Source organism: Rhodnius prolixus, unplaced genomic scaffold (assembly GCF_049639745.1).
Source record: "Rhodnius prolixus isolate KJV_2025 unplaced genomic scaffold, Rpr scaffold_4, whole genome shotgun sequence".
In the NCBI taxonomy this organism is placed as follows: domain Eukaryota; kingdom Metazoa; phylum Arthropoda; class Insecta; order Hemiptera; family Reduviidae; genus Rhodnius; species Rhodnius prolixus.
Window position 1 is genome coordinate 31,929,656 of NW_027411614.1, and position 17,975 is coordinate 31,947,630.

The window sequence follows — 17,975 nt, forward strand, 5'->3', positions numbered from 1 at the left end:
TATTTCTAGCAAGGAGACTGTCCTGCACTTGTACAATTTACAAAAATTAAGTACGAGGTGTGGCTATTAAATAAAGAGACTTATGCTGCAACAGAAGAACTATGCATGCGCCAAATCCTGACGACCGACTGCTGTGCAGCGTAAAGCCTTCTCTTTCGATTGCAGCGTCTCACGTGTTCGTAGAGAAATCTGTCTGTCTGTAGAGGAATCTGTTTCGTTTTGCCGAAAACATGATACTACACATGTTGTAGAGCAACGAATTGTCGTGAAATTTCACGTGATACTTGGTAAAACCGCTACTGAAACTGATCTTTTATTAAAAGAAGTTTATGGCGATGAATGTTAATCACGTACGCGAGTTTTTGAGTAGTTAAAGAGTTTCCAAGATGGCCGAGAAGACGTCGGAGATAAGGACGGCCCGGGTCGCCCTTCCACGTCCGGATGAAAATATCGATTATAATTAATCAACATTACTACCGTGAGGTGCTCTTGCTCCGTGAAAGACTAAGGAAAAAAACGACCCGATTTGTGGAAGAACAAGTCATGGGTTCTCCATCAAGACAACGCGCCGGCTCACACTGCATTGCCTGTCAAGACGTTTCTAAAACCTGGCCTCATGTGACTTTTATCTGTTCTCCAAAGTCAAATCTACATTAATAGGAACACGATTTCAGTCCTTTGAAGCTGTGAAAGAAAAAGCGGACAGAAAAAGACTTCCAGCACGGTTTCGTACAATGGTAAATTCGCATGGAGCGTTGTAGGGATAGGGGAGTGGTGATAATAACTAAATATGTACAAATTTAAAATAAAATGTTTTAAAGCAATAGTCTCGTTATTTAATAGCCACACCTCGTTATATCAAATTAAAACCATTATATCCTGAATTAATCGAAAATAATTAAAATACAGGATAATGAATATAAAGAACAGTTAGACATAATTTAAAGTAAAGAGAACAACTACTTAGATACAGCTTACTCTGATAAAATTAACTAGCAATTTTCAGTACCTGAAATTAACAATACAGACAAAGAACATTTATTTAACTCCTAATTTATTGAATATATACATATACAAAAAGCACACATTTTCACTTACTATTCTAGCCTTAGAAAGGGTTGCAACATTACTCTTTTACTCTTTGGTCAAGACTCAACTAATAAGCAGGGAAACTAAACATTATGTTCTGGATGTGAAGTTCAGGATCAGCTACATAGTCAATAAGAAATAACGCCTGTTATTTCAGGCAATGTTATAATACAATGTTTTTTTGGCTGTTAATGGCAATCGTAAACATAGCAATTGCATAATCATGTTGACTTTCCAACAATACTAAATTAATGAAATCAGAAATAACGCTGGTTATTTCTGCGAATGGTGGGCGTACTGACGACAAATAGGTTAGCTAGTATAAATAACTAGAATATTAAGTAGTCAGTTCTCGCCCTAAGTCAATGTCTCCAATTTACCCGCACCAAACATCAACATGCCTAAATGAGTCTTTGTCCAAACCTCGTCTAGCACTAAAGTGCATTTATTCAAAGACATTCTGTCCACGCGGCTGTAAGTCCCACATAAGAACAGTATTTTGCTTACTTATTAACCTTATTTTTTCTTTTTTTTTTAATTATTGTAATCTGGTTAGTTAGGTTTCGGCGCGGATGGTCGAAACAGGCAGTATTTTAAATTTCTTATAACCAAGAAAAGATTTTAAAATAACTTGTTTTTATAACAATTTCTGCTCAGAGAGGGTTGAGATTTGTATCTCCCATTGAAGGACAAAAGAAACTTTTAAAATATCTGAGTGTAAAAGTAAGACGAAAATGGAAGATGAAATAAAAGAAAGAATCTTGTCTTCAACTGCATTAATGCCATTGAAATAGACCTGGAATAATGTAGATAAAAATATTTCTAATTGTTCTCCAAAACTTTAGCGCTATGTTTATGTTTTTTCCTAAGTACGAGGTATGTTCAAAAAATAAAGTGAATTTTCAAATTTCGCGGGCTACGTACATTCGAATTTCGATTGTCTTTTTTTTTTATGTTGGTACACTTGTCTCGAACATATTTTCAAAGTTATAGCTATATAGCATGTTTAGTTTGTATGTTAGAGGCATAAATAAGACAAGTGTTTTGCGAGTTCGGCGATTTTCTTCTGTCGAAAAAAATGGATCAACGAATTTGAATCAAATTTTGTGTAAAAAATGGAATTAAGTGCTCAAAAACACTTGAAATGTTGAGAGTGGCGTACGGTGAGAGTACTCTGTGTCAAAAAAATGTTTACAAGTGGTACAAGCTTTTCACAGAAGGTCGAGAAGATGTGAATGACGACGCTCGCCCTGGACGCCCCAGCACATCAACAACCGATGAAAATGTTGAGAAGAATCGTCGAATCACAATTAGAGAAGTTGCTGAGGTTGTCGGCATATCGGTTGGCACATGTCCTGCAATTTTTTTCGGAAATTTTGGGCATGAAGCGTGTAGTAGCGAAGTTCGTTCCAAAATTGCTGAATTTTGATCAAAAAAACCGTCGCATGAGCATCGCTCAGGAATTGTTGAATGACATTATCATGTCTCAGTCACCGTATTCACCAGATTTGGCGCCCTGCGACTTTTTCCTGTTCCCATGATTGAAGAGACCCATGAAAGGACGGAGATTTGCGACGATTGAGGAGATAAAAACCGAATCGCTGAGAGAGCTCAAGGACATACCAAAAAGTGCATATCAGAACTGTTCCGAGGATTGGAAAAAACGCTGGCACTTATGTATTATATCTGAGGGGGACTACTTTGAAGGAGACAAAATAAAAATCGATGAATAAATAAATATTTTTTAAGAAAAATGAAAAATCACCTTATTTTTTGAACACACCTCGTATATCAGAGTAAAAGAACTCAATAAACTATATGTAAAAGTTACAAGAACAAGGAAATTGAATAATAATTATCTTATATAGAAAAAGTAATTTTACAGTTTGATATAGTACGGGCAATACTACGGGCATTGTTATCTTTGATCTGAAGTTTAAAGTGATACACAGTAATGTTGTAAACTGTTTGCATAATGCAATTTACTACGGAGGCCTACCAAATTGATAAGTTAGCAAATTTTCTAATAGAGACAACTTCATTAGCGGATGTTCTATAATTCATTTAAGTGTAAATTGGCCATTATCGACTCTGATCATTAAAGAATTTTTTTATTTACTTTTTTAAGAAAATTTTCGAAACATGTTTTATCCAATTAATTTCTCAAAATCTCTTTTACCAATAGGAAGCTAAGAAGAGTTTCCAAATTTTTTTTTTGTTTTTTTAGTTAAGGGTGCAATTTGCTTCGTGCAAATAAAGTAATATTGTTTGGAGCAGGAAGATAATTTTGTCACAGAATGTCTACGTACAAATGTCACAAAAATTATATGTTTTTAAGCAATGGTATCTTCGAGTCGGAATGTCCGGAATGTCGTTCCGGTACTCCCTTTTTGGACAGGCACGCGTTCCGGAACTGAAGATGATTTCTGTTCTAACGAAAATTGGTTGATATGTTAAAAAAAAAATTAATAAAATTACCTGATTACAATTTTCTACATCTGGTCGCTTGGAAATCAGATCCAGCTCTGAATTCTCCAATTTATGTAAATGTAAGTCTTGTATGTGGTTATAATTGCATTGCGCGATTGGCTATTAAAACATCTAACTGCAACGTCATGTCCGCGATTGCACTATTACTAAATCCTTTTTGGTGCATAAAAAGTATTTTAAAAAATTAAAGTATATACGTATAAGCCTAAGTGTTCCGGTAAAAAAAATAAATAACACGACACCCCTGTTTTTAAGTGTCCTGATGATTTGTTTGAATGCGGATGTTAGACCAGGGAGTACGTCGACAATATTCCGTTTGCCTGACGATTGGATTTAATATTGTTTAGGTGTATTTGTCTAGGCATGAAAGTAAACGTTCAGATGACTGCATTATGTCTATCTGCTCGACTCCTGTACAAGTAGTTACTTGACTGCATGATATTAGCTACTTGTCAAGTAAATGTTTTTTAACTGTCTTCAGTTAGAAATAGCCATAGTTTGTACTCTTGTCTTTATCTCCAATGTACCCCTGCTTAAATGAGCCTGCGTCCAAACAGACGTCGAATAATAAAATGGATTCATCTAAAAATATTCCCTTTTACAATCAGCGCTCAGTTTTAATTCTCAGGTTAACTATTAAATTGTTGAATATCATGCTATTTCCACGTTGTTTGCCCACAGAAGGTGATATGATAACAAACTCCCAACCCCTTCTAACCTTATCTCTCCTTCAATAAAACGTCGATGGAAAGTGTTACAAAATACGAGGCTGTCACTGACTGCCGGTAAAATAATATTTCATTCCATTTTTACATTTGTAATTCCGTTGTAATTTTAATTACGGCTGTCTTAAATTTATGCTGATGATTTTATATGCATACAGGGTGTTCATTTTAAGAAGGTTCAAATGCATTTCATGCTTAAACGGTTAATCTGAGCAAAAAAATGGTAGAGGAAAAATTTGTTGCCCGTCACCTCTAGTTTCAGAATATGTGACTTGATTTTAGATTCCTGGCCGCATAAGCGGCTGACGCGCGACCAAAAGTAAAGGTTCGCAGTTGACCCCCATTTTCAAATACACAGTTTTAAAGAGTATAAAAAGTTATGGAAGAAACCGGAAACCACAGTCCGGTATCTTCAAAATTAAAGGTGCTATTTCAATTTTGTTTTCAATTTTTTACTTGTTATCAAAGAGAAAGAAGAGCACGCGATAGGTCATTTTTATGTATTTTTTCCTCCCCTTTCTACTAAAAATATTGCCAAGGCAGTAAAGCTAGTATTTTTCTTAATATCAGGAAATAAGTCGTTTTCCGAGTGATTTTTCTAAGAAAAATTAAATGTTAAGAGCTGTAGATGTTCTCAAGCATACACAAAATGGCTAAAAATTAATTTTACATCTGTTATAAACAAGAAGGTTTAATAATTATTTGGTAATTTTGGGAGAATTGCGTTTAATTACCAAAAAAATTGGAAACCTCCTGCCACATATTTAAGTGATCAATATCTTTCATGTAAAGGATCAAACTTATTGCTTAATTTATCAAATAATGCACTTTACTCAACTTGTGCAGCATGTACTGTGCCTTCAAAGGTGCCTCCTCAGATATAGAGAGCAGTTGATAACCTCCTGGCTAACCTGGCTTGCGAGCCAGACGTGTTTCAGTAGGTCCTTTGAATAAAACCTGATTATCAAATTTCTAATTCTGTCTCGTCATGCTTTTCCTTTTCCGCGTATTTGCAATTGGCTGTAATGTTTCAAGGTTGTAGTCCATGATTAGACCTGTTGGCAGGTGATTGTTTTCGAAAACCGCAATACTTCATGGACTTGCCTATTTTTGTCCATTTTGTTTCTTCTTTTTATTCGATATCGTCATTTTTCCTCAAATTAGTGCTCACTACTTTTCAATTACAAAATCAAACACAAATTGACTTATAAAACTTATTTTTGTTTAATGGCCCAACTACAGAAGTAGCGATGTCTTTAACAGTATCAGAGAGAAATAAACTAATAATAACAAGTAACTTTACTAACAGAGTTCGTGCTATTTTTTGATACAGTCAATCTTCTATATAACAAATATTTTTACTTTTTCAGGGAGAGAGAATGGAATGTACTCGGTATGTTTATTATATTTTTGAAATTTACAATATTTCTAATGTTAGTGTACCGTTAAATATTTGGTATTTGTGTTACTTGGAGTCATTTCATTAAAAGTTTCGTTTGTATTTTGTACGTACCATTTTCACTGAATTGAACTTAGTCCAATTAACCGAAACCACTTTACTTAGGTTATTACTTTGCACAGTTATATACTTGCCTGTTTAAATATTTGTTACGTGATTGCAAACACCAACTGCTTCAGACCTACATGATTATTCAAGTAACTTTAGACTTCACTTTGTAAAGTACTTACATTTAAACAAATATTTCACTAACTATCGAAATTCAACTTCTGACTGGCGATTTTGACCTTTAAAGCAGGAAGGTTTCAGAGAAAAAGGGAAAAAGTAATATGCACGTTTATGAAACTAAAATACAGCTTATTGTTGACATTAAGCAAGTATTAACTCAGAGTTTTCCAAACTGTTATCCAAAAGACATTGCAGCCAGTTTCAGTAATATCTTTAATTTTAATTACGAACATAGCAATTTTTCTAAACTCATTGTTGCAATTACAGATAATAAACAGGGACCTACATTGAAGATAGGAATAGATCGGAGAGAGGACTGTTTCCGACAAGTTCAGCTCGGTATGATCTTTTCTGAAGTCCAATCCTTGCAACTGAAAAAATAACCATGACTTAGTTTACAAAAAAGTCTTTCATATATTGCCAGTTTGGGAATAAACAAAGTAGAACAATAAAAATCCTTTATTTTGTCCTAAAGAAAATTAGAATAAAAGATATATTCTTAAGGAAATTGATGAACAATGAGCTAGATGATCTTATTGTTAAAAAATAAAGTAGTTTTTTATTATAATACTCAGAAAGTGAAGGAAGAACTGATGCGGCCAAAACTGGTTTATTGATTAGAATAATTTGCTATTGTTACTATTGTTAGGAATTATTTTAAATATTCTTTTGATATTATACTTCTAAATAATAAAGCAAATAAAGAGGCTTTTATCTCTTTAATGAGTGAAATGTAACTTTACTTTCCTAAAGGTGGAAAAATATCGCTACTATAACAAATTTCCAAAATTGACTTTTAACCTGGGTAGATTTTACCTGATTTCCACTGAAAAATGAAATATTAACGGTCTAACGGTCTGCTTGAGAACAAAATAATTTAAAAACTGAAAATCGCATACTTTATCTTATGGTTTGTTTGTTTTATTTTAACGAAAATTCTTTAAAAATGTCCCAATCTAAGAAGAAATATTACAAAGTGTTCTTGTTTTATACAAATTTGTTGCTCTATTTTACGAGGGTCGTTTGAAAAGTCCGTGCAAAAATAAAAACTACTTAATTTTTTGGGGGTAAACCTTTTTTATTTTTCAACATAGTCTCCTTTTAGGCTTATACACTTCGTCCAACGCTGCTCTAGTTTGTTGATCCCTTCCGAATAATAGGATTTGTCCAAGTCTGAAAAATAGCCATTCGTTTCTGCAATCACCTCCTCGTTTGAATAAAATCTTTTTCCCGCCAGCCATTTCTTCATATTGGGGAACAAATACGAGGTGTGTTCAAAAAGTAACGGGAATTTTCGTTTTTTGAAAAAAATATTTATTTATTCATCTACATTAATATTGTCGCCTTCAAAGTAGTCCCCTTCGCATACAATACACTTGTGCCAGCGCTTTTTCCAATCCTCGAAACACTTCTGAAACTCGATCTTTGTGATAGCTTTCAGCTCTTTCAGCGATTCGCTTTTAATGTCATCTATGCTTGTAAAACGACGGCCTTTTAATGTTCTCTTTATGTTTGGAAATAGAAAAAAGTCACATGGAGCCATGTCTGGCGAATATGGAGGCTGGGGCATCGTTAAAGTTTTGTTTTTGGCCAAAAATTCACGAACAAGCAATGAAGTGTGAGCAGGTGCATTATCGTGGTGCAAAATCCATGAATTGTTTTGCCACAAATCCGGGCGTTTTTTTCGGATTGCTTCACGCAGACGGCGTTGAACTTGTAGGTAGTACTCCTTATTGATTGTTTGACCTTGTGGCAAGAATTCATGATGCACTATGCCATTAAAATCGAAGAACACAGTGAGCATAACCTTCACATTCGACCGCACTTGTCGAGCCTTTTTCGGTCTTGGCGATCCAGAATGCCTCCACTGGGACGATTGAGCCTTAGTTTCGACATCATATCCGTAAACCCATGTTTCGTCACCTGTTATAACACGTTTCAGTAGATCCGCATCGTTGTCGACTTCATTGAGTGACTCTTGAGCAACTTCCATTCTCCGCTGTTTTTGTTCGAAATTCAACAATTTTGGAACAAATTTTGCTGCCACACGTTTCATACCCAAAACATCCGAAAAAATTTCATGGCATGAGCCAATTGATATGGCAACATCATCAGCGACTTCTCTGATTGTGATTCGGCGATCGTTCATAACCATTTCTTTCACTTTTTTCACGTTTTCATCGGTTGTTGATGTGCTTGGACGTCCAGGTCGTTCGTCATCTTCAACGTTTTCGCGGCCATCTTGGAAACGCTTATACCACTCGTAAATCCTTGTTTTACTCATAGCAGACTCACCATATGCCTTTATTAACATTTCACACACTTTATTACACTTTATTTCATTTTTTACGCAAAATTTAATACAAATTCTTTGATCCATTTTTTTTAACAAACAAAAATCGCCAAGCTCGAAAAACACGTCTAACCTTAACGGCTGCCACTTAAGGAGTAAACAATGAATATTACTGAAAATTTTATCGTACTTCAGGGGCATGTGTACCAACATAATAAAAAAAAAATTTTTACAATCAGACTCTCCAAACCCGCGAAATTTAAAAATTCCCGTTACTTTTTGAACACACCTCGTAGTAGTCCGAGGAAGCCAAGTCTGTAAGAATATGGGGGTGAAACGAGTTGGAACCCTATTTCCATTAATTTTGCGACCACAACTGCTGAGGTGTGAGCTGGTGCGTTGTCGTGATGGAAAAGGACTGTTTTGTGGGCCAATCGTGGGCGTTTTTCTTGCAGCTCGGTTTTCAAACGGTCCAATAACGATGAATAATATGCACCTGTAATAGTTTTACCCTTTTCCAGATAGTCGATGAGGATTATTCCTTGCGAATCCCAAAAGACAGTCGCCATAATCTTTCCGGCCGAAGGAACGGTCTTCGCCTTTTTTGGCGCAGATTCCCCCTTGGTAACCCATTGTTTAGATTGTTCTTTGGTCTCAGGAGTGTAGTGATGTATCCATGTTTCATCCACAGTGACGAAACGACGCTTAAAGTCCTGCGGATTCTTCTGGAACAGCTGCAAACCGTCCTTGCAACACTTCACACGATTTCGTTTTTGGTCAAGCGTGAGCAATCGCGGCACCCATCTTGCGGATAGCTTTGTCATGTCCAAATGTTGATGCAAAATATTATGTACCCGTTCATTCGAGATGCCCACAGCACTAGCAATCTCACGCACCTTCACTCTTCTGTCATCCATCACCATATCATGGATTTTATCAATGATTTCTGGAGTAGTAACCTCAACAGGGCGTCCAGAACGTTCAGCGTCACTTGTGCCCATATGGCCACTCCGAAAATTTTGAAACCACTTATAAACTGTTCTAATCGAAGGTGCAAAGTCACCATAATGTTTATCAAGCTTCTCTTTAGTCTCCTGAGACGTTTTGCCTTTCATAAAGTAGTGTTTAATCAACACACGAAATTCTTTTTCGTCCATTTTTTGAAAATCACTCGACTTCCTCGATTCAAACGAATGCCAAACACAAAGAAATAGACCAATCTGGCTGAAACTTGGTGTGTGTTCTTCCAAGAGATGCTACTAACTAAACATAACCTCGATACGCGCCAGTAGTGCTATCTCTCTGACTTTGCACGGACTTTTCAAACGACCCTCGTAGTAATCATGCTATTTCTCAGTTTTTCAACCATTTTGCGGTGCTTCAGTCAGTATTTGAGTTACTAACCAAACCTATCATACAAAACTGAAATATATTTTACAGGTGGAGATGTTTTATGACCAATTAAAGCTTACAGGATCATGTTATCCTTCAATTTATAAAACATTTCTGGAAATGTTTTCATGTCCAAGTTTACATTGTCCTTCATCCATTTTTTTTTTACATAGGGAACAATGGTGATCCCAGTTAAGCATGCATTATTGTTCTTTCAGTTCTAGTTCCTACAGAAAGCGAAACAAATAATAATAATTCTTGTATTGTCTCTACCTTTTTCACGTTTTTACCAACTCGCGACTTTTGTTAAAATTAAAAAAAAAAAATGCACTAAGTTGTCCATTATTATGTACACATTTCTACTTTTCATTTGTAACAAAGGACAAACTCTTAACCAAACGTAAAGTAATAATGATGAAGAGCTCTCAAAAATGAAAGAATTGAATCGTGAATAATACTGGGAGGCTTTTACAAACAATACTTCTTTTACCTAAATAGACAAATAAATACTAGCCTATTTAATGGCTGTCCAAACTAAGACAGCATTAAAAGAGTTTGTTCAAGAGTAGCTTCAGAGAGGTACTAATGTTAGGGAGGTATTACTTCCAGGTTAAGCTCTAGTCCTTAGGAAAAATTAATTCCAAGTTTGGCACTAGTTTCGGGGTGATTTCTAGATCCAGAGGGTTGTCAAATTCAGGGTAGTTTCTAGTTCTTAGGGGGTACAAATATTATGAGGTATCATGTCTCTCATTGAGCTACTAGTACAAGGTTAAGCACTAGCTCCTGGGAGGAATTGATTCCAGGCAGTTACTAGTTTCAGAGTAAGCTGTAAGAATCAATTTTTGGTTATGCTTTGTAGCAATTTGTACAAAAGGGTATCTCGTTTTGAGCTAGCAGCCTTTTGTTACCTTTACTTAAGTTCCTCGCTCTACAGATCATGTTATTTTGGTCGCATTATTTTTGGCGTTATTACTAATGGTTTTACTTTAATAGACTAGATACTTGAGATCTTTTATTGCTGTTTGAGTGCGGCTCTCTTTAGCAAATTTTCAACTTTTTCTTTCAAGATTAAAGAGTTGAAACGGAGATATAGAAAGATTGGATTTTTTTTTTAAGAATAACTGTTTAAACGCCACAAAGCTTTGAGCTACGGATAACTTAAAAACTAGTCGATATCTTTCTAAACAACTCGATAGTTTGTAGAGCTGAGTTCAAATCGCGACGAATCTAATCTATGTGTTCGTAAAATGTTACAAGAGTTCAATAATTTCATCGCAAATATTCATGTACAAGACCTTAGTTTGGAGTAGTCTAAACTGTGGAAGAGAGAGCAATTTGACAATCGCATACTTTGCCTTACAAAATGGTAAAAAATTGTGAGTCTAGATTCTATAGATAGAATTTTCGGGTTGGCCAAGAATAAACATTTTGAGTTCTCCCTATAGGTACTCTTATTTCTTAAAAAAACTCATATTTATTTTTATCTCACTTTGCTTCGCCTTTGTTTTTCAAAATTTGAGCAACATTTCTTATATTCAATTCCTACTATTTACAATTATAATAAGAAAAAGATTAAGGTGAAGATTTTTAAAAAAGAAAATGTAGCTGAAACATTGATACAATCTTCGTGAAAGAAAACTTACCTAGTAGAAAGTAAAAGTAACAGAATCTAGGAAATATAAGCTAATATTTGTTGAGGATATGGAACAGTGCGGAAGACATCCTGGCGGAGATTGGGACTAAATCTAGTTCATAACTCACACTCCCTTCTCTAAGTCTTCTTCTATTTAACTGTTTCTTCGTCATCCTAGGCTAAACATGATCTATATGAATTTTACTCAGTATATTTTATTTGAACATCTACATAGTCTATTTTGTTCATATGTTTTACTATTATTCTTAAATATGCATTTTGTGTTTCTCTTTTCCCCATTTCTTTTTGCAGCGTATTTCTCTTTGAACTTTTTTACAAGTTTTACGTGGATAATATTTATTGTAAATAAAATATAACAGCATAAGAAATGTGAAATTCCATTTTTTCTTTCTAATTCATGTTCATCTAATATCTATTCTTATTTTGTTTGTAGATTTCCATTTCCTCCACCCCTAGCGCGCAAGTCAACATCAGATTTAACATCGGATGCTGCCGATTGTAAAACATTATCAACTGAATTAGGTGGTTCATCGCAACCAAGCAGTCCTAGAGGACTATCATACCTTGCTTCTCGAAGACCGTCCAACCAGAGTGGAGGTTCTTCAGTTGTATCAGATCTGCCACCATTGCCGAATATGGGACGAAGGACTTCAAATTTTCTTGAACTTCCTAGTAAGTATTTAAACATTTTTAATGGGTTCATAATTTAAAGCACTGTGATTCACTTTTTTGACGGTACGTTTCTCCAGAATTATCCTCAATGGCTACTTTTCCAGAGCCAGTTGGCTGTAGATTCATTCATAGTTTTTCTTAAAGATGTCCACCTCTATTCTTATTATTTTTGGATATTCTTTTTTGGTTTTTGGTTTTCAGAAGACTTAAATGAGAAAACTTATCGCTTCAATTATTTATTTATTTATTTTGATGCTCTTAAATAAAATGTATACGTTTGTAGAAACTTTTGATGCGATTTCTTGCCTTGAACATCAATAAGTGAACTCTAACATTACCAACGTAAAACCGAACACGGAATAAACAACGAATAAACGTACGATAGACTAATTAAATGAAGACGAATTACAAAGAAGGCCCTAAATAACACACTTTTATCTTTCTTCAACATAAGAAAAACTAATTTACTTAATTCTAATTTATAAATAATAATCTTTTTTAAAATCTCTTTAACAAAAACCTAAACTTTAAAAAGTTAAGATTAAACGCTAAAAGGTACAAAAATCTTCAAGTACCTAACATTTCATTAATTTATATCATTTGAGTAATTTTCACTGTATTAACTTTTCATTAATATTTTTTAGAATTTATTAGGCGATACTTATGCTATCGGCAAAACCAAAAACCTGTTTAAAACTTAACATTCTATATATCTATTCTATATACAGCTAACTTTTCTTTACAATTGGGTACTGAATTCGTAGAAAGCTGAATAATACGAAGAGAGATATAGAGGTTTGAAATTTGATCTACTTTAAAAACCATCAAAATTTAACCTTCTGTATCCCCTTTCCTGTTATCATTAGAACATTGCAATTTATACCAGTTATACAGCTAACTTTTCTTTACAATTGGGTACTGATTTCGTAGAAATCTGAACAATACGAAGAGAGATATAGAGGTTTGAAATTTGATCTACTTTAAAAACCACCAAAATTTAACCTTCTGAATCTCCTATCCTGTTATCATTAGAACATTGCAATTTATACCAGTTATACAGCTAACTTTTCTTTACAATTGGGTATTGAATTCGTAGAAATCTGAACAATACGAAGAGAGATATAGAGGTTTGAAATTTGATCTACTTTAAAAACCACCAAAATTTAACCTTCTGTATCTCCTTACCTGTTATCATTAGAACATTGCAATTTATACCAGTTATACAGCTAACTTTTCTTTACAATTGGGTACTGATTTCGTAGAAATCTGAACAATACGAAGAGAGATATAGAGGTTTGAAATTTGATCTACTTTAAAAACCACCAAAATTTAACCTTCTGAATCTCCTATCCTGTTATCATTAGAACATTGCAATTTATACCAGTTATACAGCTAACTTTTCTTTACAATTGGGTATTGAATTCGTAGAAATCTGAACAATACGAAGAGAGATATAGAGGTTTGAAATTTGATCTACTTTAAAAACCACCAAAATTTAACCTTCTGAATCTCCTATCCTGTTATCATTAGAACATTGCAATTTATACCAGTTATACAGCTAACTTTTCTTTACAATTGGGTATTGAATTCGTAGAAATCTGAACAACACGAAGAGAGATATGGAGGTTTGAAATTTGGTCTACTTTTAAAAACCACCAAAATTTAACCTTCTGTATCTCCTTACCTGTTATCATTAGAACATTGCAATGTATACTAGTTATACAGCTAACTTTTCTTTACAATTGGGTACAGAATTCATAGAAATCTGAACAACACGAAGAGAGATATAGAGGTTTAAAATTTGATCTACTTTGAAAACCACCAAAATTTAACCTTCTGTTTCTCCTTACCTGTTATCATTAGAATATTGCAATTTATACCAGTTATACAGCTAACGTTTCTCTACAATTGGGTACGAAATTCGTAGAAATCTGAACAACACGAACAGAGATATAGAGTTTTTAAATTTGATCTACTTTAATAACCACCAAAATTTAACCTTCTGTATCTCCTTACCTGTTATCATTAGAATATTGCAATGTATACCAGTTGTACAGCTAACTTTTCTCTACAATTGGGTACTGAATTCGTAGAAATCTGAACAATACGAAGAGAGATATAGAGGTTTGAAATTTGATCTACTTTAAAAACCACCAAAATTTAACCTTCTGTATCTCCTTTCCTGTTATCATTAGAACATTGCAATTTATACCAGTTATAAAGCTAACGTTTCTTTACAATTGGGTACTGAATTCGTAGAAATCTGAACAATACGAAGAGAGATATAGAGGTTTGAAATCTGATCTACTTTAAAATCCACCAAAATTTAACCTTCTGTATCTCTTTTCCTCTTATCATTAGAAATTTAAAGGAATTTGAAAACCACCAAAATTTATTACTCATTACCTTTTATTCACTTTTAAATTTTTTCTTCCGCAGCCCCTTGACGCTTTCATAAATGGCTTCAAAATGTTTGGAGCATGAATAATGTACAAAGCATTTCTTAAACAAGTGGTCCAGTTGTACGAAAGGTTAATATTTTCTAGAAAACTGAAACCCTCTTACTGTTATAACAGTGATATGAGGTGCCATCCGTTGCTAAAGGTTTAACGCAATTTCCTAGCATTGCACAAAGCTGTCAGACTTGTCAAGTGGTAGATTAACGCAATATGAAGAACTTTAATTGGAATTTTTCCCCTTGTTTGCAAAATAATAAACCCCAAATTAAAGATGAATTCAGCTAAATATCAGTGAATAAGATATGATATAAATACATTTCACTCATCCACGTATTAGACTTACTTGTGTTCATTTTTAAATGCATGCTCTATTAACCCATTTTGATTAAACTTTCTTACACTTTGGAATTCTAAGACTCAATACAAATTCTTACAATAATTGTTTATTAAATTTTAATTAATGTTCTTAGGAATATTGTTTCAGAGCTAGAAAGGCCGCCGCATTCTATTTAGCTTTTTAAACTTTTCTCCCTTCAAGAAACCATCAAAGAATATTTTTCTAATTATTAAACACCTCATTTCTCTTTTAATTTTCAGGATTTATTAATAATTTTTTCCGCAAACCTTGCCTTTCAGTTTCTGTCATAACATTGCTTACCAATTCTCTTATCTTGGCAGAACTTTGATTGAAATATTGCTATGTTCATTCTGTACAAATATTCTTAAACTTTCACACCATCTTATCATTTTTATCATGTTAACCAATTAATCTGCTACAATTTAACTAAGGCTTTATCAAGGGTCACCTTCGTCGTATATCCTAAACCTTTGATAAACACTATTTGATTTATTGTTTAATAGAAAAATAAAAAAATATTTATATTTTTACGTTACTTTGGACTATTTATTACTTTGAAGTAAAGTAATCGCCTATTTTTGCAGGTGCGGCTTATAATCCAACTACCAATTACGTGTCTTTGATAAGGGGGGCAGAAGCACTTTACTATTAACATTTTGTGTAACGATAAAGTAGCTATAACTTACGAGCCACGCATTAAAAACAACTAGACCAACAACAAATAATCGGTCTATCACCAAGCGACTAAGTGAATCTCAAAGTCTATCAAGAGAATCTTGACATTCTCCAATTTCTGTCTTTAACGGTAACATATATCCATAAAACTGCAATTTAACGAAACCCATGGAATAAGATATTGATTTTTGACTTTGCAAAAGACTTCCTACTTTCGAAACCTTAGCAAGATATTTATAAATTTACAATAAAAAAGTTTTTATTGATCTTATTTAATACTCTACAAATGCAACGTTAATGTTAATGACTGAAAAGGACTCTTATAATGGTGTACTGTGGATGCGGTAATGTTGAATCTTAAGATGTTTAACAGCAAGAAATTCGCTGTTTCTATTGAGAACTAACTTCAAAATAAAGAGCTATAGGAAGGAATGAAAATGTTTCAGCAATAATGATAAAACGTGGCTGGACAGTTTGTTATTGCAGTAGAGATACGATGGTGGTGATTGTAGTCAATATTGTGAATAATGGGCAGATAAGGGCGTCCCCTACATTTACTGACATACACCAAATATATATTTGCTTCTATTGTAGGCATGAGTTCATGTGTATTTATTGTTAAAAAAAAGAAACTGTTACACTCACCCAGTCAACATCTGCAAACATCTAATGCACAATTCGATAAGATGATTTTTTCCAAAATACTCATCAAATAAACATGTACGATATTTAGCCAATGATTACACAATCTGCCAATTTTATGTAATCATTTGGTATATTATTGAATAAATGATGTTTATCTATTGGTTTAACTTCAAATTTTTGTGCAAAAAATTGTTCATTCACTTGTCAAATTGCCATATTTTCCCCGTTTTCTTGATTACATCTCACAATTCCATATTCATTCCCATAAAACAATCTCTGCCTTCCATGTGCCCTTGATCAGATCTGTATTACCGGTGCAAGGATCCTGAGCAACCACCCAGAACCAACTTCTCTTTATTTCAATTTCTTATGGAAGCTATCCGTTTTCACTTTCGCTTACTTCTTGTAGGACCAAATTTTGCAATCGTGGAGAATTTCTATTTGAGTGAACACTAAAAACACATTTTGAGGTTACCGAAACAATAAATATAGTTTTTACTAATTGCTCAGAATGTCAGGATCTATCTACTTTACCGTATTATTTTCTTTAAGTTTGAGTTTTTACTTTAAAAAAAAACTAGTATCTGCACTTTTTTTTGCGTTTATTTGTGCTACAATCAGCTATAAGTAACAATGATAAAAGAGTAACAAAAGAAGCCAACGAGTGGAGAAGTTACCCAGTGGAGTAACACTCCAAAAACATTACACTGTTAGTCACTCTCTTCACTTGAGAGGAGATCACTAGGCGACTGTCTTTTAAGCCGTCTTGTCGGGTTATCAGGAAGAGTACTAGAAGAAAGATTTTGAACTAGAGGAGATTGCAGGCTGAAATGGAGTTTTCTGTATCGTGTTTTAGCAACTTGGGTGACAAAAGGAATGTTAAGGTCAGTGTGTATAGTCAGGTTGGAGACATAAAATGGAGCTTTTACGATAGTTCGAAGTATTTTAGGTTGTAGCGATTGAATCCTTTGTAGATTGGAGCGTTTGGTAGAACCCCACAGCTCTATTTTATACGCTCAGATGGGTTTCAAAATGGAAGTATAAATCAGTCTTTTGTTGTCCAGAGAGAGTTTTGATCTATCGTCTAAGAGTCTTTTAAATAGTCGATAGCGTCTGTTTAGTTCTGTTCTTTTAAGTCTAGTGTAAGGATTCCAAGAAAGTCTTCGGTCTAAGTAATGCCCAAGGTAGCAAAATTTTAAAATTGTTAAACTAATCACTTACAAGTCGATCTATAACATTTGTTAAAAATATTTTTAATTTATTTACGCCGTCATAAACTGCATATTTTGATGGCAAGTAAATACGATATTTAACAAAAATTTCTCATTTACGGAAAAACTAATGGCCGAAAATGCCTCTTTACAAAATTAGATTTTTGAGTTTTGGGGGATTTTATTTTCGAGAAATGGTTATAAATGAGCTTCACTAAACTTCATATCTACAAACTGCAGTTATATTAAATTTAGTTGAAACATTTCTAAAGAAAGAGTCTCTAAAATGTGGTACGTGATATTTATGAGAATCAAATGTGTTGCCAAATTCTGAATTGTAAGATGCGACTCTTTTTTTTTATTTTTCTCGAATTGTCTATACTCTTAAGCGGACGCCAAAGGTTTACATGCCAACATAATCGTACTATGCTTATCGTACGATAATCCTGTCCCGTTGGTTTGGAACATTTATCAATAACTTTTAGTAGGAGAGTTCTTACGTCACGTTTTCATCAACTGTGCCATTTTATTCCAAAGAACATTTATAATATTGAATACCAACGTTTCAAAGATCCGTCCATTTAGGACATCAATATAAATGTGTACGTGAACATATCGGACCCTC

At 33.8% G+C, this 17,975-nt stretch overlaps 1 protein-coding gene across 2 annotated transcripts in view; it reads left to right on the forward strand.

Moving 5' to 3' along the window:
• The window catches only part of Rgk2 (Rad, Gem/Kir family member 2), a 99,474-nt gene that overhangs the window by 28,154 nt on the left and 53,345 nt on the right, over positions 1–17,975 (forward strand). For both annotated transcript variants that reach the window (XM_074131493.1, XM_074131494.1), the window contains exon 3: positions 11,764–12,002. In XM_074131493.1, the coding sequence (XP_073987594.1) occupies positions 11,764–12,002 (239 nt within the window). The remainder of the gene's footprint in view (positions 1–11,763; positions 12,003–17,975) is intronic.